Source organism: Ochotona curzoniae, unplaced genomic scaffold, assembly GCF_017591425.1.
Source record: "Ochotona curzoniae isolate NIBS_2020 unplaced genomic scaffold, NIBS_Ocur_1.0 scaffold_4701, whole genome shotgun sequence".
Classification (NCBI taxonomy): domain Eukaryota; kingdom Metazoa; phylum Chordata; class Mammalia; order Lagomorpha; family Ochotonidae; genus Ochotona; species Ochotona curzoniae.
This window is the reverse complement of record NW_024467122.1, coordinates 386,550-413,061: the sequence shown is the minus strand read 5'-3', so window position 1 is coordinate 413,061 and position 26,512 is coordinate 386,550. Positions and strand designations below refer to the sequence as shown.

The following is a 26,512-nucleotide window of genomic DNA, read 5'->3' as shown; positions in this document are numbered from 1 at the left end:
GCCCAGGCAGGCTGTGAGCATTAGGCCCATCCCACAACTGAAGGTCCCAGGACAAAGCCCATGCCCCACAGTGTAAGACTGGCTATTACCTCTACCAGGGCTCCTGGGTCGGTGAGCCGTGGCACACCCCTATCATCCTGTAATTCCATTTCCCAGAGCAGTCCCTGAGCCAACCCTAAGGCTCTGCAGGCACACACCCATGGCGTCCTCCCCTGAAAGAGCAGGGTGAGGGGACCTGCACGTGTCCCGAGGTGTGCAGGCCTGCGGGGAAGGAAGAGGTTGTCTAGAAACAGGGTGGACACAGGCCTCGGACGGCCACCTCTTGTGGCTCTGGGACTCCTGGCAACTGACAGGGAGCCTGAGAAGTGGGGAGACATGGCTGTCCAGGATGACAGGGCACTGACAATATCTTAGTGGACTACTGCTTGTGGGATTGAGGGAAGCTCTAACTGTCCAAACTGGACAAAGCCATCCCGGCGGGGGATGGGGCGGTAGTGGCAACCCTTCCCCTTGAAGCCCTTCCATGCAGAAGGGGCCAGCACCATCATCACTTGAAGAGCCCCAGGACGGCTGCATGAGAAACAAGAGCCAGCAGCACCTGCTGCCCCCTCACAGCCTGTTCTGCTGAGGGCCCAGCTCAGGCAGGCCCTGCTCCTCAGGCTGAGAGGGACCTGCAATAGGGGTAACAATTATGTCCCCCTGGACTCCTGTGGCAGGGGTATTCTGGGGGCTACATAGAGTCCCCTGCTTCCCTGTGGAAGCCAGCCTCCCTCCCCAAGAGCTCTACTCCTGAACAGACACTGCAGCGTCCCAAAGGAAGAACTGAGCAAATCCAAGATGGGAAGGGACCATGTTCATTCCCATCACACTCAAGTCGTCAAGGTAGGAGCAGAGGTCCAGTGTAGCTGACATGGTCTCTGCCCAGGGCAGCCAGCTTGGGTCTCCCACACCTCACTCTGCATCACACGCAGTTTTAAGGGCCTGTCAGGAGGCAGGACCACAGTCTCTGGCCTGGCCACACAGAGTCACCCGCAAGTTGCCCCTGTCCACAATGGCAGTACCCCCAGGGTCCCTGCTCTGTGCCATGGTCCTGGCCGGGAATTGCTTCCCCCACCCACATCGGTGATGGGCGATAGTGACCGGTGCCTCAAGCAGGAGACAGACCTGACCACCAGAAAGGGCCCCTCTCCACAGCCCACCTCTGTTTTCTGTCCTATAAATAATTCAGAGTTCTCTTTTTTCTTAAATATCACAAAAGTGAGTTGGAATCTTCATGTGAGGGAGCCTGCTGTGTCCCTCCCTCCTTCCCTAGCCAGCGGGCAACTCCCTGGAGAAGACCCCTCCAGCCCTAACATTTATTCTCTGACATTTCAGACTGTTTGCCAGGCAGAGCTGCCCGCTCCACATCAAAATCAGGAAGCCTTGCCTGCAACTCCCGTGTGGCCTGTCCAGCTGCACAGGCAGGGCCTGCACCCCCCAGCATCTGCCTCCTCCCCAGGCCCTGGCAGCAGCTATGCTTTGCATGTCCCCCCAAGAACCCAAAGGCGGGCTCTCATAAAGCAGCGGTGGCTGTGGGCCGTGGGATGGGGCACGGGGTACTGCCAGCTGCTCAGGGACAGTGAGCAGATGACTTACCCAGATTCTGCCTAGACCGGGATGCACGAGCCCCAGTGCTGGGGTGGCCAGCGTCCTGCTGAACTCGCAGGTGCTGTGCCGTCCACGTTCTTCTGTACCCACAGCCGTGATGTCTGCTCCCTGAGATGCCAGCCACTGGCATCTCTCCTGACCATGACCCTCTGGCAAACTGTCTTCCCAGCTGAGGGGACTCAGGGTACCCGTGGGCCTTGTAGTCCAACACCTGTGTGGGAGGACGTGGTTCTGTTGCTTCACGCATCACCATGGCTTCACCAGAGGATGGGTCCCACCATGGACCTGGAAGACTGACCGCATGGCCGCACGGGTCGCACTCAGGCCAGCCCTGTGCTCAGAGCTGCTGGGCGCTGCCTGTGATGGTGGCTGCTGTGGAGACTCCCACCAGTTGGAGACACGGACTAGAGACCCAAATTCTCCCAGGACATAGTCCTCTGAACGCACTTTTTGCAGAGCCTCCCTGCTGTCTCCAGCAGTGGCCAAGAGCAACTACGTCCTGGCCAGTGCCGAGTGTTGCTCCCTCTAAAGCCAAAGACTCGGGATGAGCTCTCAGAAGCTCCACAGCCAAAAAGGGGCTCGAGAGCAGCTCCTGTACACCCTCCCCCAGCACATCTGTCACGGTCGATGGCTGATCACACTGAAACAGACTTGGTGCTTCGTCTGCATCCCAGAGGTCAAGCAGCGAGGTTCCAGGCTTCCCTGGCATGGTCCTGCTCCTGCAGGGTGTGCTGAGGCTTCTGGCAAGGGACAAACAGTTCACAGGGTTAGAGTCTGTCCTGTCTTCATCTCAGAAGCTGCTTATCCAAGGCAGCAGGCGAAGTGCCTTGTGGGGTCTGGCTGAGGCTGAAGATGAGGGGCCTTGTGGGGTCTGACTGAGACTGAAGATGAGGGGGCCTCATGGGTTCAGCTGAGGTTGAAAACGAGGGGCCTCATGGAATCTGGCTGAGGCTGAAGATGAGGGGTCTCGTGGGGTTCAGCTGAGGCCACAGGCAAGAGGTCCCGTGGGGTTCAGCTGAGGCCACAGGCAAGGGGTTCCATGGGGTTCAGCTGAGGCTGCAGGCAAGAGGCCTTGTGGGTCCTGGGTTCCAAATTTTCTGCCTCCAAATTTGATTAAATCCACTCATGAGCCTAACTCTCTCACTATTTTATGGCCCTTGCCAGCCTGCAGAGACACCCTCCTGCCCTTGCAGCAGGACATCCCCAAGAAGCACACCAGGTCATTGGCCTCAGGACCCTTGGCTCAAGACTGGCGCTGGCTGTGGGGTTATGGGCATATCGGCACCACAAAAATGGTTGTGAGAGGCTAAATCACCATGTGTGCAGGCAGCATTGTCAGCTTCCTCCAGGAGTCCCAGGCAGCCAGGTGCCACTGCTATATGCTCTGCCTTGCTGGCACTTGCAGTGCCCTGCGGCGTCAACCCCTCCCCAGCTGCTTGTCATACAAGCCTGTGTGTGAACTGGGGGGCTAGCTCCAGCCTGGGGGTGTTCCCCTCCAGAGGCACTGGTTTGGTCACAGTGAAGGTGGGCCAGACAGCACAGACTACCCTCCTGTCATCCATGGGAGCTACTGAGCCCAGGGTGGACAGAATCTCCAGGCTGGTGGGGAGGGTGGAGTCCAGCTCCAACTGCCTGCCATGTTGCCAACCAGGAGTCTTCCTGGTATTGATGAACCAGGTGATGGGCCTTGAGTCTCAGGACAGCCACTCTGTAGGCACCAGGGATCCTAGGGCTGGAAGAGGGCAGGAAGAACTGAGGGGCCCTGAGGACCCTGAGACCTTTGCCCTCTCCCAGGACTGCAGCCCTCCCAGGCAGAATCAGGCTGCTAGTGGACGGCAGAGTGGCCAGAGCTCCTGAAGTCAGCCTGGCCCTACAGCTCCATCTGTGCAACATAAGCAGGTGAGTGATGGCATCTTTCTAGGAGGGGTTAGCCGTGGGTAAACGTGGCTGGCCTAACGCTACATTTTCCTGTAATGGTCACAGTCATCCCTCACACTCCTCTGCTGGACATGGTCATCCCTCACGCTCCTCCTCTGAGCTGGACATGGTCATCCCTCACGCTCCTCCTCTGAGCTGGACATGGTCATCCCTCCGCCTCCTCTGAGCTGGACGTGGTCATCCTCACGCTCCTCTGAGCTGGACGTGGTCATCCCTCCTCCTCCTCCTCTGAGCTGGACGTGGTCATCCCTCCTCCTCCTCTGAGCTGGACGTGGTCATCCCTCACGCTCCTCCTCTGAGCTGGACGTGGTCATCCCTCACGCTCCTCCTCTGAGCTGGACGTGATCATCCCTCCTCCTCCTCTGAGCTGGACGTGGTCATCCCTCCCCCTCTGAGCTGGACGTGGTCATCCCTCCTCCTCCTCTGAGCTGGACGTGGTCATCCTCACGCTCCTCCTCTGAGCTGGACGTGGTCATCCCTTCTCCTCCTCCTCTGAGCTGGACGTGGTCATCCCTCCTCCTCCTCCTCTGAGCTGGACGTGGTCATCCTCACGCTCCTCCTCTGAGCTGGACGTGGTCATCCCTCTTCCTCCTCTGAGCTGGACGTGGTCATCCCTCCTCCTCCTCCTCTGAGCTGGACGTGGTCATCCCTCCTCCTCCTCCTCTGAGCTGGACGTGGTCATCCCTCCTCCTCCTCTGAGCTGGACGTGGTCATCCCTCATGCTCCTCCTCTGAGCTGGACGTGGTCATCCCTCCTCCTCCTCCTCCTCTGAGCTGGACGTGGTCATCCTCACGCTCCTCCTCTGAGCTGGACGTGGTCATCCCTCACGCTCTTCCTCTGAGCTGGACGTGATCATCCCTCCTCCTCCTCTGAGCTGGACGTGGTCATCCCTCCTCCTCCTCTGAGCTGGACGTGGTCATCCCTCCTCCTCCTCTGAGCTGGACGTGGTCATCCCTCCTCCTCCTCTGAGCTGGATGTGGTCATCCCTCACGCTCCTCCTCCTCTGAGCTGGACGTGGTCATCCCTCCTCCTCCTCCTCTGAGCTGGACGTGGTCATCCCTCCTCCTCCTCTGAGCTGGACGTGGTCATCCCTCCTCCTCCTCTGAGCTGGACGTGGTCATCCTCACACTCCTCCTCTGAGCTGGATGTGGTCATCCCTCACGCTCCTCCTCTGAGCTGGACGTGGTCATCCCTCCTCCTCCTCCTCTGAGCTGGACGTGGTCATCCTCACACTCCTCCTCTGAGCTGGACGTGGTCATCCCTCACGCTCCTCCTCTGAGCTGGACGTGGTCATCCCTCCTCCTCCTCCTCTGAGCTGGAAGTGGTCATCCTCACGCTCCTCCTCTGAGCTGGACGTGGTCATCCCTCCTCCTCCTCCTCTGAGCTGGACGTGGTCATCCCTCACGCTCCTCCTCTGAGCTGGACGTGGTCATCCCTCCTCCTCCTCCTCTGAGCTGGAAGTGGTCATCCTCACGCTCCTCCTCTGAGCTGGACGTGGTCATCCCTCCTCCTCCTCCTCTGAGCTGGACGTGGTCATCCCTCACGCTCCTCCTCTGAGCTGGACGTGGTCATCCCTCATGCTCCTCCTCTGAGCTGGAAGTGGTCATCCTCACGCTCCTCCTCTGAGCTGGACGTGGTCATCCCTCCTCCTCCTCCTCTGAGCTGGACGTGGTCATCCCTCCTGCTCCTCCTCTGAGCTGGACGTGGTCATCCCTCCTCCTCTGAGCTGGACGTGGTCATCCCTCCTCCTCTGAGCTGGACGTGGTCATCCTCACGCTCCTCCTCTGAGCTGGACGTGGTCATCCCTCACGCTCCTCCTCTGAGCTGGACGTGGTCATCCCTCCTCCTCCTCCTCTGAGCTGGACATGGTCATCCCTCCTCCTCCTCCTCTGAGCTGGACGTGGTCATCCTCACGCTCCTCCTCTGAGCTGGACATGGTCATCCCTCCTCCTCCTCCTCTGAGCTGGACGTGGTCATCCCTCCTCCTCCTCTGAGCTGGACGTGGTCATCCCTCCTCCTCTGAGCTGGATGTGGTCATCCTCACGCTCCTCCTCTGAGCTGGACGTGGTCATCCCTCCTCCTCCTCTGAGCTGGACGTGGTCATCCCTCCTCCTCCTCTGAGCTGGATGTGGTCATCCCTCCTCCTCCTCCTCTGAGCTGGACGTGGTCATCCCTCCTCCTCCTCCTCTGAGCTGGACGTGGTCATCCTCACGCTCCTCCTCTGAGCTGGACGTGGTCATCCCTCACGCTCCTCCTCTGTGCTGGACGTGGTCATCCCTCCTCCTCCTCCTCCTCTGAGCTGGACGTGGTCATCCCTCCTCCTCCTCTGAGCTGGACGTGGTCATCCCTCCTCCTCCTCCTCTGAGCTGGACGTGGTCATCCTCACGCTCCTCCTCTGAGCTGGACGTGGTCATCCCTCCTCCTCCTCCTCTGAGCTGGACGTGGTCATCCCTCTTCCTCCTCCTCCTCCTCTGAGCTGGACGTGGTCATCCCTCCTCCTCCTCCTCTGAGCTGGACGTGGTCATCCCTCCTCCTCCTCTGAGCTGGACGTGGTCATCCCTCCTCCTCCTCTGAGCTGGACGTGGTCATCCCTCCTCCTCCTCTGAGCTGGACGTGGTCATCCCTCCTCCTCCTCCTCTGAGCTGGACGTGGTCATCCCTCCTCCTCCTCTGAGCTGGACGTGGTCATCCTCACGCTCCTCCTCTGAGCTGGACGTGGTCATCCCTCCTCCTCCTCTGAGCTGGACGTGGTCATCCCTCACGCTCCTCCTCTGAGCTGGACGTGGTCATCCCTCCTCCTCCTCCTCTGAGCTGGACGTGGTCATCCTCACGCTCCTCCTCTGAGCTGGACGTGGTCATCCCTCCTCCTCCTCCTCTGAGCTGGACGTGGTCATCCTCACGCTCCTCCTCTGAGCTGGACGTGGTCATCCCTCCTCCTCCTCTGAGCTGGACGTGGTCATCCTCACGCTCCTCCTCTGAGCTGGACGTGGTCATCCCTCACGCTCCTCCTCTGAGCTGGACGTGGTCATCCCTCCTCCTCCTCCTCTGAGCTGGAAGTGGTCATCCTCACGCTCCTCCTCTGAGCTGGACGTGGTCATCCCTCCTCCTCCTCCTCTGAGCTGGACGTGGTCATCCCTCCTCCTCCTCCTCTGAGCTGGACGTGGTCATCCCTCACGCTCCTCTGAGCTGGACATGGTCATCCTCACGCTCCTCCTCTGAGCTGGACGTGATCATCCCTCACACTCCTTCATGGTGAGGTTGTCCCTCATGCTCCTCCCTTCTCCTAGGGGCCCAGCAACCAGCCCTGGACCATGCTGTGGACTCCAGTAAAAGCACAGAGCCTCCCAGGACTCCTCAGGAGAGCCAGTGCAATGACCATGCAGCTGAGCCTCAGAAACTTTGCTCACCCCCACCCTAAAAGAGCTGCCACTGGGCAGGTGGGCTAAGGGTTGAACTGCATTGCCAGGAGTCTCAGATGTGTCACACGAGACCAGAAGGTTTCCTTAAGCCTGGGAAGCGTCGGACTCAAGGTCAGGATGCTGCTTGTCTGCCAGGTGCCCAGGGCCCTCCCTGCGGACAGTGTAGGGAGTGTTCTTCCTGGTGCGGTCAGCACTGCATGGCTGCCTGGCGCTGGTCCTGCTGCCCTGGAGCCAGCCAGGCAACTGCTGGGTGGTCTGACACAGAGCTGCAAATGGTGGGCCTCAGAGGCCTGGAGAGGAGGCTGCACTGGCCATTCTCAGCTGTGTCCTCCTGCGTGTGCTCCCCAGACCCTGCCCTGGTAACAGCCACAGCCATCCCAGGCCCTCTGCCCAGGTCCTCTGGACCACAAAAAGCCTCACCATTGTGCAGAAGCAAACAGAAGCCACTAGACAAGAGCTCCTTGACTCTGGCCTACGAGTCCACACTTCCCTTGTGTCCTGCCATGCCCAAGAGCACCCCCATCTGCCCACTTCTTGGGGGCCTGGTCGACCCATCACTGGCTCCCTCATGCATCAAAAGCAACCAAAGCAAATCCCCAATCTCTCCTGAAGCAAATACAAATGTCCCCTAGGAAACCCCCCAGCTCCAGTTCCAAGGCTGGTCCAATCCCCCAGCATCACCCAGCAGAAAGGAGCAGAATTGGACACCCCCACTCAGTGCACTCTCAAGGTTGGGAGCCCCCCTCTGGGTGGGAGATGAAATAGGGGAACAGACCAGCACTGACCTTGCCCATACAGCTCCCTATCAACTCCTCGAGGCACCTATGCTACTTTCACTCCTGAACAGACCAGAGCAGCCAGGCCTGGAAAGGCCCACAAGGACCATGACCCACTCAAAGCCTTTCCCTAGCCCATTGTCCAGTACACCCCATCTGCCACCTGGAGCCTGTCACTGGACCTCTCCCAAAGGCAGGCTTAGGTGACACAGATGGGGGACTCAGGTGGGGGGGATCGGCTGACAGACCTGAGGAGCCCATCTAAGCATGTGTGTCACCAGCAAGCCACAACCATGGTTCTTTAGTGAGGTCACATGTTCTAGACCTTCCCTCAAGTAGGGCTCCCATGGCTTACGATGCACAAAGATGAAGGACCCACATCTCTGGACTTCCTTGCCCATCAGTTCCAAAGAAAACGTCTCCACAAGCCATGGCCACTCAGACAACCAAACAGCTTGGCCTCTGGGGCCTCGGGACCCACCACTGTCTGCACCCTGCTCCTGTGTATCACACTGATGCCCACCCAGCAAGGCAGGGCGTGCTCGTCTATCTGGGCCCAGCTGTGGTCCAGCCCAGCAGTCTGAGACAGGGGAAAAGGCAGTGGCCATATCTGTATTCAGTATTCTCTGAAATCCTCCCAATGAGAGGCCTCATCAGTCACCTCATTAGAAAATAAAGTTTTATTAAGAAACTATACACGGACACTCCTACATGTCCCTGTGGAAACACAAGGCCCACAGCACGAGGTGAAGAGACAGCAGAGGGAAGGGTGCCTGTGGGCGGAGCCAAAAAGGCTAGAAATGAGGTACAAACCACAGCCGCCCAGGGGGTCCCAGGCCAGGATGAGGCAGGACGAGGGGCACACAGTGGCACTGTGTGGCAACACTCCCGTGGCACTGGTGGCAACACTCCAGGATTCAGGAGCCTGGGAGCTCCTCCAGACACTGACCAACACTGCACTGCCTGTGTAAAGACCCCACTGAGACAGGACCAGAAGGCCAACTGCCCTGAGACCCTGACTCCCCACAAAACTCGGCAGAGGCCCAGGCTCATCCCACTGACCAACCCCACCCCAAGCCTCCACCGTTGTGCCCCAAGAGCACCTGTGGGAGCCCCTGCCCCAGTCACAGCCAGTCAGCTGGGGCTGACCTCCCAGCAGACCACGGGAGGCTGGCCCACTCCAGAGGTCATCCAGCCTTGTGCCAGGAAACGGAGTCTGGAGCCCTGCACATCTGCCGTCCTCTGCCTCTCCCCAGCGGTCAGGCTAGATACAGGACCAACTTCCCTCTGGGGAGCAGCTGGCCACAGAAGGACATGTGCAAGACCAACACAGGAAGCAGCTCAGCCAGAGGCAGGCAGGGGTTGGGGTGACCAAGCTCCATGGCTCTTCCCCTCAGTCCATCTTGACCTTGAAATGACAACTCCACCAGGCTCTTGGACTCTCAGGGACAAAATGGAGTGGACGTGGGGAGAGCCTATCCTGGGCCACTCCTTGGGGAGGACCCAGTGCCCAGGGCCCTCTGTGCTCCTTGGTGGCTGGCAAGGCCTTGGTAGCAGCAGTGAGCAGGACTGCAAGTCCAGGGCTCAGTCTGTTTCCCAGAAGTGTTCTAATCACATGGCCAGCAAACCATTCCAGAGGGAAGAGGCGGTCGGCACAGCCTGGTCTACGCACACACCCATGACCACCAAGTGAAGGCATCCACGCTGCCTTCCAAGCCCTCCTCCGACCGCGCCGTCTCCACCTTCGTGCTGTGTTCTCCATGACTCTTCCCTGCAGGCTGCAGGGCGACGAACTGTCCTCCCGGGCGAGCCATGAGACCCCATGCATCCAAGCCGAAGGGAAGAGAGGCTGCGGCACGGCTGGGCTTGGCAGGCTCTCTCATGGCAGTGGGTGGTTCAGAAAGCGAGGGCAGCTAGTGTGTGGAAAGGATGGCTCCCGGCGCACAGGGTTTGAACTCTCTTTATTGGCTCTAGAGACGTGGCAGGAGCTGTGCGCAGGCCGGCCAGTGGGAGCATGGTGGTGACCAAGGTGGCCCTGCGTGCTGCTCTGGGCACCAGCGGCCCACAGCCTCCCTGAGGGCCTGTCCTACCCAGCTGGCAGCAGGGCAAGGAGGCTCAGCGAGAGTCTAAAAGCCATGGCGTCCTTGGCTGAAATAAACACTGACACCCTCAGCACAGAGGCCACGGTTAAGAGGCTTCGGATGTCCGGGAAGGCTTATTGGGTTCAACATAATTTCTCTGAAACCTACAAAAAACAAAAAGAAAAAAAAACAGAAAAACAGAAAAAAAAACAAAACAAAGTAAAACCAAAATCCCAAGAACTAAACGAGGAGGGGAAACAGAAAGGGGCTCAAGGGGAAGGACACGGACACAGACACAGACTGGACATGCAAAGCCTGCCTGTCAGTGGGAAGGGGCGGGGTCACTGGACCTGTGTGGCCAGAGCCTAGAGCAGGACCCACGCTGAGCCCCAGGGGACAGGTAAAAGAGACCGGGGCCCCATTGGCACAGGTCTGGGACTGGAACTGAGAGGTCTATCTGGGGAGGGGGTTTCCCTCACGTTTCTCAAGGGTACGGGGCACCCACACACTGGGAGCTAAACCCTCTCATCACGACCACAGCTGAGCCCAGGGACACTCCACATCCCTCCAGCCTACAAGGCCTTCTGCTGCACCTCTCAGCAGGAGCCATGAGAAGGCGTTGACCTGCTCCACTCCCCATCCCCACTCCTCACAGGAGGGATGCTGACCTGGCTTCACCAACCCCACACCTCACAGGAGAGCTGATGCTTCCCTCATGTGGACTGTCCTACTGTCCTGTGGCCACAAGTAGCAGAGAGAATCTCCAAAGCTCCAGAGAGAACAGACTGCACATGTTTACAGAGTGTTACTGCACACTCCTTTGTGCACTGTAGGTTTATGACTGCAAGGTGTGCACACTGGGCACCTGTGTATGTATGTTCACATGTACCGTGTGCTTAAATGTGTGCCAGGGGATGTTGATGTTTGCTTCGTATGTCTCTGATGTGTGCTTGAGTTCATGCGGTGTGTGGGTGTCACTGGATGTATATCTGTGTTCCTATAGAATGTTCACATTGCATCATGGGTGTGTGTATGCATGCAGTGTGTTCATGCCACTGGGTGTGCATCTGTTTCTCCTTAGGATGCTCATGCTGTATCATGGGTGTATGCATGCAGTGTGTTCATGTCACTGGGCATGCATCTGTTTCTCCTTAGGATGCTCATGATGTATCATGGGTGTATGCATGCAGTGTGTGTTTGGTCCTATGTGTACCTGTGCATACAACCCTGCGCCATGCATACACCTGCATCTATGTTGTGCTACACCATGTATGAACATATGTTTCTGTGAGGACACATGCTGAAGTATGAGTATTGTGTATGCATGTATGTACTTCACTATGTGCATGTGTGCATGTGTGCTCCTGTAGGATGCATGTCTGCTGTGTTATATGCATGTGTGTTGCATGTCTGTGTGTGCATGCATACCAGATGGCACAGTGCAGTATTGCTCTCTGTTCATATATGTGAATGTATGCATGCATGTGTCTACGTGCACATTTGTATTGTACACGTAGTATTGTTGTGTGTCATGCTCTATGCACGATGCATCTGCTGCATTGTAGAGTATTATGTCTGCTGTGTTTTTCCATATGCATGTGTGCATGTGTGCATCTGTAGGATGCTCATTTTTGCATGCATGTGTGTGCACATGAAGGTGTGCTGGATGTACATGTTGCATTTTGTGTGTGCTCTGTATTATATTTATTATGTGGGTCTGTGTGCATGCATGTGTGAATCTGTCTCTCTGCACACACTTTGCCCTGCATGTGCTGTGTGCACTGTGTGTGAATGTGCATTGACACATGTTAGCACTGTGTGTATGTCTGTGTGCAGGTGCACTCACACACACGTTAGTACTGTGTGTCTGTGTGTGAATGTGCATTTGCACGGATGCATGCTAGCACTGTGTGCACTGTATCTGTGTGTGAATGTGCACTGACACACGTTAGCACTGTGTGTCTGTGTGAATGTGCACTGACACATGTTAGCACTGTGTGTGCATTGTGTGTGAATGTGCACTGACACACGTTAGCACTGTGTATGTCTGTGAATGTGCACTGACACACGTTAGCACTGTGTGTGTTTGTGTGTGAATGTGCACTGACACACGTTAGCACTGTGTGTGTCTGTGAATGTGCACTGACACACGTTAGCACTGTGTGTGTCTGTGAATGTGCACTGACACACATTAGCACTGTGTGTGTCTGTGTGAATGTGCACTGACACACGTTAGCACTGTGTGTGCATTGTGTGAATGTGCACTGACACACATTAGCACTGTGTGTCTGTGTGAATGTGCACTGACACACATTAGCACTGTGTGTGTCTGTGAATGTGCACTGACACACATTAGCACTGTGTGTGTGTGAATGTGCATTGACACATGTTAGCACTGTGTGTATGTCTGTGTGCAGGTGCACTCACACACACGTTAGCACTGTGTGTCTGTGTGTGAATGTGCACTGACACACGTTAGCACTATGTGTATCTGTCTGTGAATGTGCACTGACACACATTAGCACTGTGTGTGTCTGTGTGAATGTGCACTGACACACGTTAGCACTGTGTGTCTGTGTGTGAATGTGCACTGACACACGTTAGTACTGTGTGTCTGTGTGTGAACGTGCACTGACACACATTAGCACTGTGTGTGTCTGTGTGAATGTGCACTGACACACATTAGCACTGCGTGGCTGTGTGTGAATGTGCACTGACACACGTTAGCACTGTGTGTGTCTGTGTGAATGTGCACTGACACACATTAGCACTGTGTGTGTGTGTGAATGTGCACTGACACACGTTAGCACTGTGTGTGTCTGTGTGCAGGTGCACTCACACACACGTTAGCACTGTGTGTCTGTGTGTGAATGTGCACTGACACACGTTAGTACTGTGTGTCTGTGTGTGAATGTGCACTGACACACGTTAGCACTGTGTGTGTCTGTGTGAATGTGCACTGACACACGTTAGCACTGTGTGTGTCTGTGTGTGAATGTGCACTGACACACGTTAGCACTGTGTGTATGTCTGTGTGCAGGTGCACTCACACACACGTTAGTACTGTGTGTCTGTGTGTGAATGTGCATTTGCACGGATGCATGCTAGCACTGTGTGCACTGTATCTGTGTGTGAATGTGCACTGACACACATTAGCACTGTGTGTGTCTGTGAATGTGCACTGACACACATTAGCACTGTGTGTCTGTGTGAATGTGCACTGACACACGTTAGCACTGTGTGTGTCTGTGAATGTGCACTGACACACACTAGCACTGTGTGTCTGTGTGAATGTGCACTGACACACATTAGCACTGTGTGTCTGTGTGAATGTGCACTGACACACGTTAGCACTGTGTGTATCTGTCTGTGAATGTGCACTGACACACGTTAGCACTGTGTGTGTCTGTGAATGTGCACTGACACACGTTAGCACTGTGTGTCTGTGAATGTGCACTGACACACGTTAGCACTGTGTGTGTCTGTGAATGTGCACTGACACACGTTAGCACTGTGTGTCTGTGTGAATGTGCACTGACACATGTTAGCACTGTGTGTGCATTGTGTGTGAATGTGCACTGACACACGTTAGCACTGTGTGTATCTGTCTCTGAATGTGCACTGACACACGTTAGCACTGTGTGTGTCTGTGAATGTGCACTGACACACATTAGCACTGTGTGTGTCTGTGAATGTGCACTGACACACGTTAGCACTGTGTATCTGTGTGAATGTGCACTGACACACACTAGCACTGTGTGTCTGTGTGAATGTGCACTGACACACATTAGCACTGTGTGTCTGTGTGAATGTGCACTGATACACGTTAGCACTATGTGTATCTGTCTGTGAATGTGCACTGACACACGTTAGCACTGTGTGTGTCTGTGTGAATGTGCACTGACACACGTTAGCACTGTGTGTGTCTGTGAATGTGCACTGACACACATTAGCACTGTGTGTGTCTGTGTGAATGTGCACTGACACACGTTAGCACTGTGTGTGAATGTGCACTGACACACGTTAGCACTGTGTGTGTCTGTGTGAATGTGCACTGACACACGTTAGCACTGTGTGTGTCTGTGTGTGAATGTGCACTGACACACGTTAGCACTGTGTGTGTCTGTGTGAATGTGCACTGACACACGTTAGCACTGTGTGTCTGTGTGTGAATGTGCACTGACACACGTTAGCACTGTGTGTATCTGTGAATTTCACTGACACACATTAGCACTGTGTGTGCATTGTGTGAATGTGCACTGACACACGTTAGCACTGTGTGTCTGTGTGAATGTGCACTGACACACGTTAGCACTGTGTGTCTGTGTGAATGTGCACTGACACACGTTAGCACTGTGCACTGTATCTGTGTGTGAATGTGCACTGACACACGTTAGCACTGTGTGTATCTGTCTGTGAATGTGCACTTACACAGGTTAGCACTGTGTGTCTGTGAATGTGCACTGACACACGTTAGCACTGTGTGTGTCTGTGAATTGCACTGACACACGTTAGCACTGTGTATCTGTGTGAACGTGCACTGACACACGTTAGCACTGTGTGTATCTGTGAATTGCACTGACACACGTTAGCACTGTGTGTGTCTGTGTGAATGTGCACTGACACACATTAGCACTGTGTGTGTCTGTGTGAATGTGCACTGACACACGTTAGCACTGTGTGTGCACTGTGTGTATGTCTGTGTGTGAATGTGCATTTGCATGAATGCATGCTAGCATTGTGTGTGCACTGTATCTGTGTGTGCTGTGTGTACAGGTGCACTCACACACACACATTAGCACTGTGTATGTGTGTGTACATGTTGACACTATAAGCATGATATGTGTGTGTAAACCACCCAGTCCACTCCCTTGTGACTCTCTGTTCAGCCTGTAGAGGACACTGCTTGGCCCTGGCATGCTTGGGGAAGGCACCAAGACAGAATCTAGGGCACTGAGACTTGCCCCTCCTGCCCAGGCCAACTGAGGTCCAAGCAAGGCTGGGCTGGCATGTTGGTGCATTGAGACGGAGCCTCCCTGCCAGGATGCTGTGTGTTCTGGGAGATCAGCATCAGGGCAATTCCAACTGCTTCCCATGCTGACCCCAGAGGTGACCTGAGGGGAAGGCAGAGGAAGACCCAGCCTGGAGGCCTGGGAGAAGCTGGGGGGCATTGTGGTTCCTCCCTGTCCTGCCTGTGGTCTTCACTAGGCCCTCTGAAGCTTCATTGCTGGAAGACACCTAAGGCTGGTCCCCAAGCCCTGGCCCTGCACATACATGGAGGTAGAGCTAGCAGGGGGAGGGGTCTTTACTGAGCACAGAGACGTCGAAGCAGGGCGACTCACCATGTGAGCTGGGGTAAGACACATCCCCACTGTGGACCTCGGGCTCGTCATACGGGTAGTGGGCGGAGGGGACTAGGTGGTCTCTAGTGTCCTTCAAGCTTAACATCCCATGATTGTCTATGTTTGAAAACACCCCTGGCAGAAGAGGCAGACATGGGCAGTTAATGGCCAGCATTGACCCCAAGTGCAGACACACCGGGCACACTGTTCTTAAGTGCAGGATGCCAGGACAGAGGTCAGGTGCCCGGCTGCTACTCCCACCACTCTCCTGCAGGGCACCCAACCTGCCTCAGCACAAAGTCTAGAACCACCATCCTCTGGGTAGCCACAGCGGCCATTGCCCTGGACAAGTTGGGACCAGGAAAGAATGGCTCCCCATAGCCCAGAGGTGGCCCACCCCTATTGGATCCAGCCACATGCCCAGCACTGCCAGTATGAGACCCTCTGGGCAAGGAGGTTGATGCTGGTGAGCTGGGAGCTAGGCCTCAGGACCCGGGACCCTCTTCCTGGCTTATGTCCCACAGAATACCAGTTTGTTCAACAGAGTAGGCTGCTCTTTTAACCTATCATTGCCCATGTCAGGGTGTAAGGCATGGAAGAACAAAAGCCACGGGTGCCCTGGAGCATGGCAGAGGTCGCCAGGCTCCTGAGCAGGAAGCCTCCTCTGGTGGCCACATAGTTGTCATGGAGTCATGAAAGGACACACTAGCCCTCCTGGGGCCTAGCCAAGGTCCCTGGGGCTGCCTCTGTGAACAGGAGCCTTGTCCCAGGGGAGTTGGAAGTCTCTCCGGGTAGACATTGTCAGCAGCACAGAAGGCTCCTCTCCAGCCCCTCTCTGCCCTTGTTCTCACACCTCCTGAGCAGCAGGGAAATGGGGAGGGGGCTAACTGGGAAGGCAAAGCTCAGGGCACAGGTATCCTGAGAAGTAGCCAGAGGTGCTGGCATCCCCTTCCCCAGGGCTGGAGTCCTAAGCTGCGGGGAGTGGCAGGGCACCTCAGAGGGCTGCACTGAGGGGAGCCTGCAGCCAGCTTTTCCGAGCAGGCTGCTACCCAGGCTGTGCACACCAGAGGCCCAGTCCTTCCAACAGGTCCGATTTCCTTGAAAGACCCACACTATCCCCTCCTCTGCCTGGTTAGAGCCTCCATCACCAGGGCCTGGCACCCCACCCCCGCCCACAATCTCTTCCTCTGCCTTGGCCCCCACATCCCCATTCTTGTCCACACGTGCTCTGCCATCAGCTATCGCTAGGATATTGCTCTGATGTGGCTTCAGCATGAGGCCAAACACCAGGTCCCCCACATCACCTTCCCTGCCCACACAGGTCCCCATGTCACTGTGACTGACACTAGGGCTGCCCCTGCCTGGGCCTTGTGCTCTGTGTGGGGTCCTGGTGCAAGGACACAAGGGCTTCACTGACCGCCACTGGCACAGGGGTGAGAGCTGTGGGTGGCATCTTTTCCAAGCTACAGACAGACATGAGAAGCAGAGGAGGCCCCTAGCAGTGTGCAGCCTGGATCCCATGTTCCCACCAAACTCGCTGCCAGGCTTACGCTGCTCACTCAACCGACAATGGGAACAGAAACTCCTAAACACAGCCAATGGCCCTGGCTGCCCAGGTCCATCTGGGCAGGGGCCCTGGACCCCCTGTGCCAGGAGCCAGGGTCAGGATGTGGGGTGGCTCCAGGGCTGCACGCCCAGAGTGGGATGGTGGACACTGCAGCAGGAGCACATTCCAGATGGATGGTCGAAAGCCAGCGCCCTTGATGTGCCCTGGCCCAGGCCCAAAACTCCTCTCCCCAGCAGCAGCAGCTTCCCTAAATCCCAGTCTGAGACAGGCAGGAGCCTCCCCAGAATCCCAATTCTGTCTACAGCCTGACCACATCTCCTGGGTGCTGCCTCTGGGAGCCCACACCACGTTCACAGGACAAAGCGATCTCAGCCACAGGAGCCCACACAGATGGCAGCCATTCATGTGAACACTATCCACAATCCACACCTGGGAGAGCTCAGCATCTCCATGGAGAACATGGAGCACGGATAGCCCAGCACCTCCACGGAGAACATAGAACATGGAGAGCCCAGCACCTCCACGGAGAACATAGAACATGGAGAGCCCAGCACCTCCACAGAGAACATGGAACATGGAGAGCTCAGCACCTCCACGGAGAACATGGAACATGGAGAGCTCAGCACCTCCACGGAGAATGTGGAACACGGAGAGCCCAGCACCTCCACGGAGAACATGGAACATGGAGAGCCCAGCACCTCCACGGAGAATGTGGAACACGGAGAGCCCAGCACCTCCACGGAGAACATAGAACATGGAGAGCCCAGCACCTCCACGGAGAACATAGAACATGGAGAGCCCAGCACCTCCACGGAGAATGTGGAACACAGAGAGCCCAGCACCTCCAGGGGGGACATGGAACATGAAGAGCCCAGCACTTCCACGGAGAACATGGAACACGGAGAGCCCAGCACCTCCACGGAGAATGTGGAACACAGAGAGCCCAGCACCTCCAGGGGGAACATGGAACATGAAGAGCCCAGCACTTCCACGGAAAAGGTAGAACACGGAGAGCCCAACACCTCCACGGAGAACGTGGAACAGAGAGCCTAGCACCTCCATGGAGAACGTGGAAAACTAGGCAGAGGCTTCAAACCCTGACATGCCTGTGCCACATTTCCATCCCAGATACCATGAATGGCTGAGCTCATTACCCGGCTCATTCTCCTTAAGACCAGGCTGGGAATGGGGTACCCCATCTCTCTCCCCACTGCTGTCATCCTGGGGCCAGAGCCTAAACCAAAAAGACAGAAAAGGGCTCCAGAGCAAGCCGGCTCCTCCTGCCTCAGGGTCCACCCTGGGGAGGCACCAAGCTCTCAGGGTGGCGGCCACCATGGAGTGAGTCCCCACAGCCCCTGGGACATGGCCATGACTATCCCTGTAGCCCCATCTCCTGAGCCTACCTGACCCACAGGCCGTGTGTGGCCAAGGATATGACTTGACTTCTCTTTTTAAGCACAAATGACATGCATTTTTTCCCTACTTAGATGTTGACATTTAAAGCCTGAGAGATTTCACATGTAAGATACTTTCATTTCTAACTTCTTTCTGGCAACACTGGGGCATGACAACTGGTCAGAGTAACGGGAGGCCACAGGCTCAGACAAGGGTAAGCTGCTCACTTTGCCAACTCTGCTACCACTCCTCCCTGGTCCTGCACCCCTCTCAATCCACTCTCCCTTTCAGAGAAGGAGAATGCTCAGCTGTTGTCATAGCTTCCTGCATACTTACAACTGCATTAGAATAAAAACAGGTGTCAGAAACAAGACCCACTCCAAGACTTCAACCAGTTCCAATCCCTTCTGTGACCATTGTATGGCAAGGGCATCACTCTGCTCTTAATGTTGCAGTTTTGACAGAGCAGACGAGGCACAGTCAGCCTATGTGTGTGTGAGCCTCGTGTGTGCGAGCATGTGCGATAGCATGTAAGAACATGTGTGGGTGCATGTCTATGTGTGAGCCTGGTGTGTGTGAGCATGTGTGTTAGCATGTGAGAGCATGTGTGAGTGTGTCTGTATGTGTTTTAGCGTGTGAGGGTGCATGTGTGTGAGCCTGTTTGCAAGCATTGTGTTATCATGTATGAGCATATGTGGGTGCATGTCTATGTGTAAGCCTGTGTGTGTGCACGTGTTTTTGCATGTGAGAACATTTGTGTGAGCAAGTGTACATGTGCGTGAAAGCAAGTGTGTGCATGCGTGTGTGTGCCAGCACCCACCCATCCTCCTCTGAGTGCTAAAAAAGCAGCTGGGCCACAGCTGGCCTGCACACCCTCCACAGTCTCAGGAACTGTAACTCAGTAACAAGTCTTCTGTTGACTGGGGCAAATCTCTCCAATCTTCTTTTAAAAATACCTTGGCCATTCTTGGTCCTTCATTCCCTCACATAAATTACAGGATTAGCTTATCAAACAAGAGCCTTCAGAAACCCCCCATGGGGTTCTTAGTGGAATTTACAGATTTGGGAGAGAATCAACATCTTTATGACACTGTTCTTCAGTCATGAACAAGTGCAATCCCCTTTCCCCACCTCACCTGTTGGATGCCATCCCTCTCCTCAGGCCCTTCCCGCATCCAGGGTGCCCTGGGACAAGCACTGCGGGCATGACCCACCCCCTGCCTCAACCACTGCTGGACGCCATCCCTCTCCTCAGGCCCTTCCCTCATCCAGGGTGCCCTGGGACAGGCACTGCAGGCATGACCCCCCTCCAACTGCCTCAACCACTGCTGGATGCCATCCCCAGCTCTCTCATCCTCTTCTCAGGCCCTTCCCTTTATCCAAGGTCCCCTGTTTGGCTCTGGGCACCACAGCCCAATTATTTATTTCTGTGTCAGAATTCCAATCCTTGAGGTAACAGCCTACGTCACTGCAATCACATTGTGTCACTAACACATGCACCTACCGATCTGCCAACTCCTTGGAAGCCAGACACGCGTGTGCAGCTGCCATACTGGGCTTCAGCGAGCCCTTCTGTGCTGGCTGCCACCATCCTCACCCCACCACTGCCTTTGACTCCTGTCACACTGAGCTGACCACATCTAATGTATCTGGTTATCTATGTGTCCTCACTATCCCAAACACGTATCTTTTTTACTTTCTTTATCCAATCCCCATCAAATCCTTCAGTCATTGCTTCAAATCCACTGCCTGTGATTCTGAATTTCTGCCTCACTTTTCCTATTACTTGAAACTACAGGAAATGAACTCAGTACAGTGAAATCTGTCACTTCTGCAGATTATCTAAAACCACATCCAGGACCATCCTGCACTTCCATCGGCCTAAGCATGGAGCTGCACACAGTGCCTGGCATCTCAACCCATGCCTCCACAGCCTGGGCATGGAGCAGCACATGGTGCCTGGCATCTCAGCCCGTACCTCCTCACTGGTCGCAGCCCCCTACATAGCGGGTGGGAAATAATCGCTCACCGAGGTCCAGGACATGAATCAATGGCTTCTCGTGTCAGTCCCCAGAGTCCCTACAGCTGCTGACTCCCAGGGACAGCACAGCCAGCAGGGCTCTCCATTTCCCAGGCCATATTACATGTGGGTGACCTGAATGGGAGGACCAGACGACCTTGTAGGGCTCTCAGTGATGATGTTGACCTCCTAGTAATCCCATGGGGATGGAAGGAACACCACCACCCACACAGCAATGCCTTTAGCCCCCAGCTTGACATGTGTCACCAGAAGTGGAGTCCTCTAGCCCCAGCCAGATCAGAGAGAACCTGCTGGTCGCACCATTTAAGAAGTCACCATACGAGCTGCATCCCACATAGCTGGACCCTCAGGTCGCACCAGCTATGTACAGGTTATCTTAGAGTGGGTGACCATTAACAGAGACACATCACAGCCCGAAACATCTAGTAATGTAACACAGGGAGGCTGCCTTTCTGCTTCCAAAGAGGATGATGAAGGGGAAAGAAAAAGGCCAACAGCCAAACAGGCCCTCTTTGTGGGCCCTCCTGGGATTAGCAGACACAGATGCACAGAGAACACTGACTGGACCACCTGGCTGCCTGGGTCTCTCCAGAGATTAAAACCAGTGTGCCAGAAGCTCTCTGCCTGGCAAGCCCTGAGAGACTTTGCTGCTGAGACCATGGAGCACCAGCCTGCCTGGGATAGACGCAAGCATGGACTCAAGGCCCCCTTCAATTTGCTGCCAGCTCCACACTCCACCTATGGTGCTGAAGGAAGGGAGATGCAGCTACAACATGGGGAAAGGAGCATGGATCAGGGGGCAGGGTAAGAGGCAAGGGAAGCAGCCAGCAACCAGGTCTGTAAAACAGAGGCAATTATGCTTTCTCCCTTACAAAGACACGGTGAGCTTAACTCAAGCAAAAGCAGGAGCCGTCTTTGACAGCCAGCACAAGACTTTCCAACCTCAGCCCCACGGCCCTTAGCCCAGACACCTCCCAGCTGTGGGCCCAGCCCGGGCTCTGCAGCATGTTTAGCAGCACCCTTGACTCCACTCTAAGCCTCCCTTCACTTGGCCACTAAGACTGCAGTCTCGGCGAACACCCTAGAGGCAGCCTTGCCACTGAGAACCACTGCCAGCAGCAGGAGGGGTTTACTCTAGAGCAGCGGCCTGAGATTGAGACGAGCACCTCCACCACCACATGGCCCGAAATCCCTCAACGCCAAGTGCCGCCAGCAAGGCCAGGACATACTGTCCCTCCAGGAGACCATGCGCACCAGAGCTGTGGGCAGTGGCTGTGTGTGCCATACGGCGCCATGGCCAAAATATGCACTGGCCTCTGCAGAGGGAATTCCTGATGAGACATGAATTCCTACTCTCAATTCACAGAAATCGCTGCCAGCAGCCCCTTCCTACACTACAGCCGGGGAGTCAGCTGCTAGGAATCAGACTTGCACAGATGACCAGAAGCTGAGATGAGAGAAGCACCAGCTGCCATTGTGCTAGTGAGGGCAGCTCAGAAATTGCAGGAGCAGGCGGCTGGCAGCCACCTGCTAATTACACCTCCCAGAGGAAGCAACACTGCCAGAAGAGGCTTGTTCTGGGCTTCACGTGTTCCTTCCCCAAGAGCCACTCTGCTGGTGAAGCAATTACGGGTGAGCCTGATGCACTTGTAGGACGGGGCAGCTCCTACTTACAGGCTCAAGAGCCATCCCTTCAAACTGGACAAGCCTGTAGTTTCAAGAATGCTCACCAATGTACAACTATGCAGGTTCTCAATGTTGCTTCATCTTCCCTCACACATAAGCAAATCCATAAGCCTTACCAACAGTCACTCAAACTCATCTTCTTAGAATGCCCTCTAGCCCCCTGACTCACAGGGATACTCCTGTCCTGGACAGGCAGCATGGCAGAGCTCACTGGACAGGAGATTTACATCCAGCATTGCCTCCTCAAGGCATAACCAGGCACAGCAGGTGCCAGCACCCCTCCTCTCAGTAACAACCCATGCAAGCACAGACGTGCTTGGTTTTTTTGTTGTTGTTGTTTTTTAATCCTTGTTTATGGTTTTCCTTCATAGAATTTTTTTATTAATTTATTATTTTTGACAATCTTGACATAATTAGCATAAAAAGGTTCAAGCACTACAGGAAGATGGGTAAGACAATTAGTTCTGTATTGTTTCCTTAATATATCTGATGTAAAAGGAGATTTTAAGGGAGAAGCCCCACCCAATCTCCCACCCACCCCAGGTCCCGGATGTGGGGCATGTTCTGAGGGTCTTGCTCAAGTGGTTCTGATAATTCAACAGTTCTGAATTGCTGCCACTCTCTCCACTCCAAGCACGATGCGGTTGTTGGAGAATCCACTGATTGACATAGTCCATCATAGCGTCTCCGTTTGCCCAGTATTTTCATTGCCAACATATAGCTGAGGTGGTTGATTGACTACTTCTGTCCTCTGTCATTTGATGGTTAGCGTTCTGAGTCTGAAAGCTCGATTGGGGGGATCCCCAAAGAAACTTTGTCTGAGGTGTTCCCAGACCAGATTCTTGTATGTGCTAGCAAGCACAGGGCCCAGCACAGTCCATCGCCCCAATCAGCTGGTGGTTGCAGTTGCTGGGTTGGTTATGTTTCCATCCCTGTCTTCCACTGGAACCAATGGGTGTTTGCATTCCAGCCTGGTTCTGTCCAGCGCACACTCGGCCCTCACATAAACCAATGGGAGCTGCAGCCTAGGCTGAGCGACCCACAATAACCCCAACCAGGCTCACCCCCGGCCCTGCTTTGCTAGTATGTGTGGCAGACTAGTCCAGTCTGTCCCACATTCCCTTCTGCTCTCATACACGTCAATGGGTATTAAAACCTTGTTCCATCTAACCAGCTCAACTATCCAGCCTTCACAGATGTTGTTGGATATCTGTGTAGCCACCCCAGCCCCTGTCCTAGTTTTTGTGCCCTCCTGTGGGGGGTGGCAATCCAAGAGGGAGGAGCCCACTATTTCGCTCCCAGGCCACTCCCAGATTATGCACTCTCCAGGTGGTTCTGTGGTTTAACTTGACAGAACTAGCCCCCAGTGCCAGTTTCTGCCAGCTGATGTGCACAGACGTACTTGTAACACAGCATCTCCAATGACAAGTGTCTGCCATGATTGCTCACATACAAATTCTGGCCAAATACAGCTTCAACTCCCTTAAGGATAGGTCTGGAGGCAGAATCAATAGCCCACCTCACACCAACACTCTCCAGTCAATGCCCTTACCTCACACCTACATCCCCAGTCAATAGGCTTAGGTCAGACATGTAAACAGCCACAGTCACTTGGAAGGGTTTGCAGGGAGAAGGCCCTGACTCCATCAGAGGCCAGGCACCCACACCTGAGTGCTCAACCCCATCCCATAATCACAGAGCAGAGACGCTGAGGGTAGGATGGAGTGAGACAAGTAAGAACCTTGAACTGCCTGGCTGATTCTTCACTGAGGCAACCATGTGGAGGCATGCACTTATCTTTTGAAAACAAGGGATGTGCAGCACGCCCAGAGGGCTGAAATGAAGAGGGCGGTGGGGAAGCAGCCACATCCAAACTTCAAAGCAAAGCTGTGAACCTGTGGTTTTGTGGATGAAAATGTACAGGGCCGTCACACAGATCCAAGGCCCCAAGGTTAACCATCAGCTAGTGCGCTTTGAATTCTGCAGAGAAAATCTTTTCTGGCCAGCTTCAAGGTCACTGTGAACAGTTCTGAGCACCTGCCAGGTTTTAGACACATATTGCAACAATATTAACATTGCTAGTGAGAAAACCCTGCACAGACCAGTTAAGTGAGCTGCCCAGGTTTACACAATGAGCATGAGGCAGAGCTGAGGTAGGACACCTGTGGCAGGGGCACAACTGACCCACTGCAGTTCCTCCTCTGGGAAGCAGGACTGCGGAATGAATGTCCCTCGGGAACCACTTGTTGTTAGACCAATATGACAGGAGGAGAAATAGCACTTTCTCTACCAGCCAAGGGCAAAGCTGGTGGAAGTCTCTGGGAGCAGACAAGCACAGTGGTACAGAAACACCTGCAAGGACAGACCGGAGTCTTCCCAAAGACTACATGAACAGCTGCAGCCCGCTAAGGGAGGCTGGGCAGAGTCTCTTGGAGATCAGCTCTCAGCCGCGCAGTCTTTGGCTTAGAGGGACAGATGCTGGATGTCTCCTCTCAGGGTTCCTCTGACTCAGCTCCGTGTACATTTACATGAGTTTCCTCCCTGGTCACCAACTCACCCTCCACAGGGCACCGGACTTCCATCCCTGACTCCTAGGCAGCACACAAAATTCCCTCTGCTTTTCAGATGACCCCACACTCTTGCAGGCAAGAAAACAAGAAAACAGAAAGAGTAAAGTACAGTATGACCCCCAGAGACATGCACAGTGCTTTTGGTGACAAAGGGAGCACAAGAAAAGTCAAGAGAAGGCAAAGGAAAACCCAACCCTGGCAGCGTTAGGAGAATAAAGACAGCTGGAAACCTCAAAACAAACTACCTTGGCCACAACACAAGGAACATATTATCCAAACAGTTTCTGGGGAAAGAACACTGGACTTCCCTGCACAAATTAAAGGTCTTCCACAGGGCAAGACAAACTCTGGGAAGGCTGAGGGGAGTGAGTCTAGCAGGTGTGTGGGAAGGGTTGGAGGCCAAATTTAAATGCTCTTAGACTTAGCTGTTCTACTGGGATGCTCTCCACATCCACCTTTGCTTTGGGTAGGTACTATTCCTTTTCTCTGTTAAGAGAACATCTTTAAGTATTATTTGCAGGGCAAGTCTGGAAGAGGCAAATTCTTTGAGCTTTTCTTTGCTGTGGAAGAATTTTATTTCATTTTCAAATACAAAAAGAAAGCTTTGCTGGGTACATTATTCTGGCCTGACAATTTTTTTTTCCTTTTAGAGTTTGAAATATGTCACTCTATTCTCTTCTGGCCTGTAGAGTTTCCTGTGACAGGTCAGCTGTGAGTCTGATTGGTGTTCCACTGTTGGTCAATTGGTTTTTTTCATATTCACATTTAAGAAGCTTTTCCTAGTGTTTGGCTAAAGAGAGTTTGATTATCATGTGTCATGGGGAAGATCGCTTTTAGTCAACCCTATTGGGAGTTCTGTGCCCCCTCCTGTATGTTGTTTCCCAGTTCTTTCTCGATATTAGGGAAGTTTTCATTTATTATTTCATTGAATACAACTTTAAACGCAGCTTCTCTTTCTGCATCTTCTGGAATTCCCATAACCCTTATATCTGGCCTTTTAATAGTGTCGCTTAAATCTTGAATACTTTGCTTAGCTTAACCCAGCTCTGCTCCCAGCTTTTTGATGATTTCTCACTGCCTCATTCATTGTGTTGTTGAGGCCTTCCACTGTATTTTTAATTTGTTCCACTGTGTCCTTCATTTCTAATAATTCATCTTGATTTTGTTTCACTGTCTCTATTTCCTGTGTGACACACTCCTCAAATTCCTGGAATTCCCATATGTGCTTCTCATTGTTGATAAGAAGCTTTGTAACCAGTTTTCTGAATTCTTTATCCCCCATTTTCTTGATGCCTTCCTCAGCTAAATCTGAGGTTGGCAGAGGCTTTTGTTCCTTTGCAGGGCAGTCTTCAGTAACACTCATTGTACCTGTCTCTTCTTTTGCTGTTGGTCATTGTACCTCTGGTTAGCAGATTCTTTTCCTCATGGCAGGTTTCTAAGTTATGTCACCCACAGGTCTATAGGACCAAACTACCACCTATCCATATTAATCCTGAATGTAAATGGCTTAAACACATCAATCAAATGTCATAGATTAGTGGGCTAGATCAAAAAAGAAAACCCATCTATCTGTTGCCTACAGAAGACACATCTCACCAACAAAGATCAGCGGAAGTTGAAAGCGAAAGGATGGAAAGAGATAGTCCCAGCTACTGTAAAGGGAAAAAATGAGCTGTCATGGCCATTCTTATATCCAGACAATATAGATTCTGATGTGAAAAACACTAAAATATATGAAGAATGACACCACATAATGATCAAAGGATCCATCCAGCAAGAAGAGATCATCATAACAAATGTATACACACAGGCACCAGGCCTGCCATTAGCCTCCGTGCCATAGGCAGCAGCTCTGCCACCTCCCAGCACGAGGCTTTACTGGGAATGAGGAGGGAGCATCTTCCTCATGTGAACAAAGGCCATAGCATCCTCAAATGAAACACTGAGACCCCCAGAAAGCACACATGAGCACAAAGGGACATGCCTGCAAGACACGTGCAGACATCCAGCTGGACCAACATACATGAACACACGGACAAGCATGCAGCTGA

General features: G+C 54.0%; 1 protein-coding gene across 6 annotated transcripts in view; it reads right to left on the bottom strand.

The window, feature by feature from the left end:
* The window catches only part of NTRK3 (neurotrophic receptor tyrosine kinase 3), a 196,773-nt gene that overhangs the window by 24,975 nt on the left and 145,286 nt on the right, over positions 1 to 26,512 (bottom strand). For 2 of the 6 annotated variants that reach the window (XM_040969392.1, XM_040969393.1), the window contains 2 exons: positions 15,203 to 15,337; positions 9,724 to 10,024 (listed from right to left, as the gene is read on the bottom strand). The exons of the other annotated variants lie outside the window; for them this stretch is intronic. In XM_040969392.1, coding sequence (XP_040825326.1) covers positions 9,906 to 10,024; positions 15,203 to 15,337 — 254 coding nt within the window. In that variant the 3' untranslated portion in view covers positions 9,724 to 9,905. Of the gene's footprint in view, positions 1 to 9,723; positions 10,025 to 15,202; positions 15,338 to 26,512 lie in introns of those variants that run through there. 6 annotated transcript variants of the gene reach the window in all.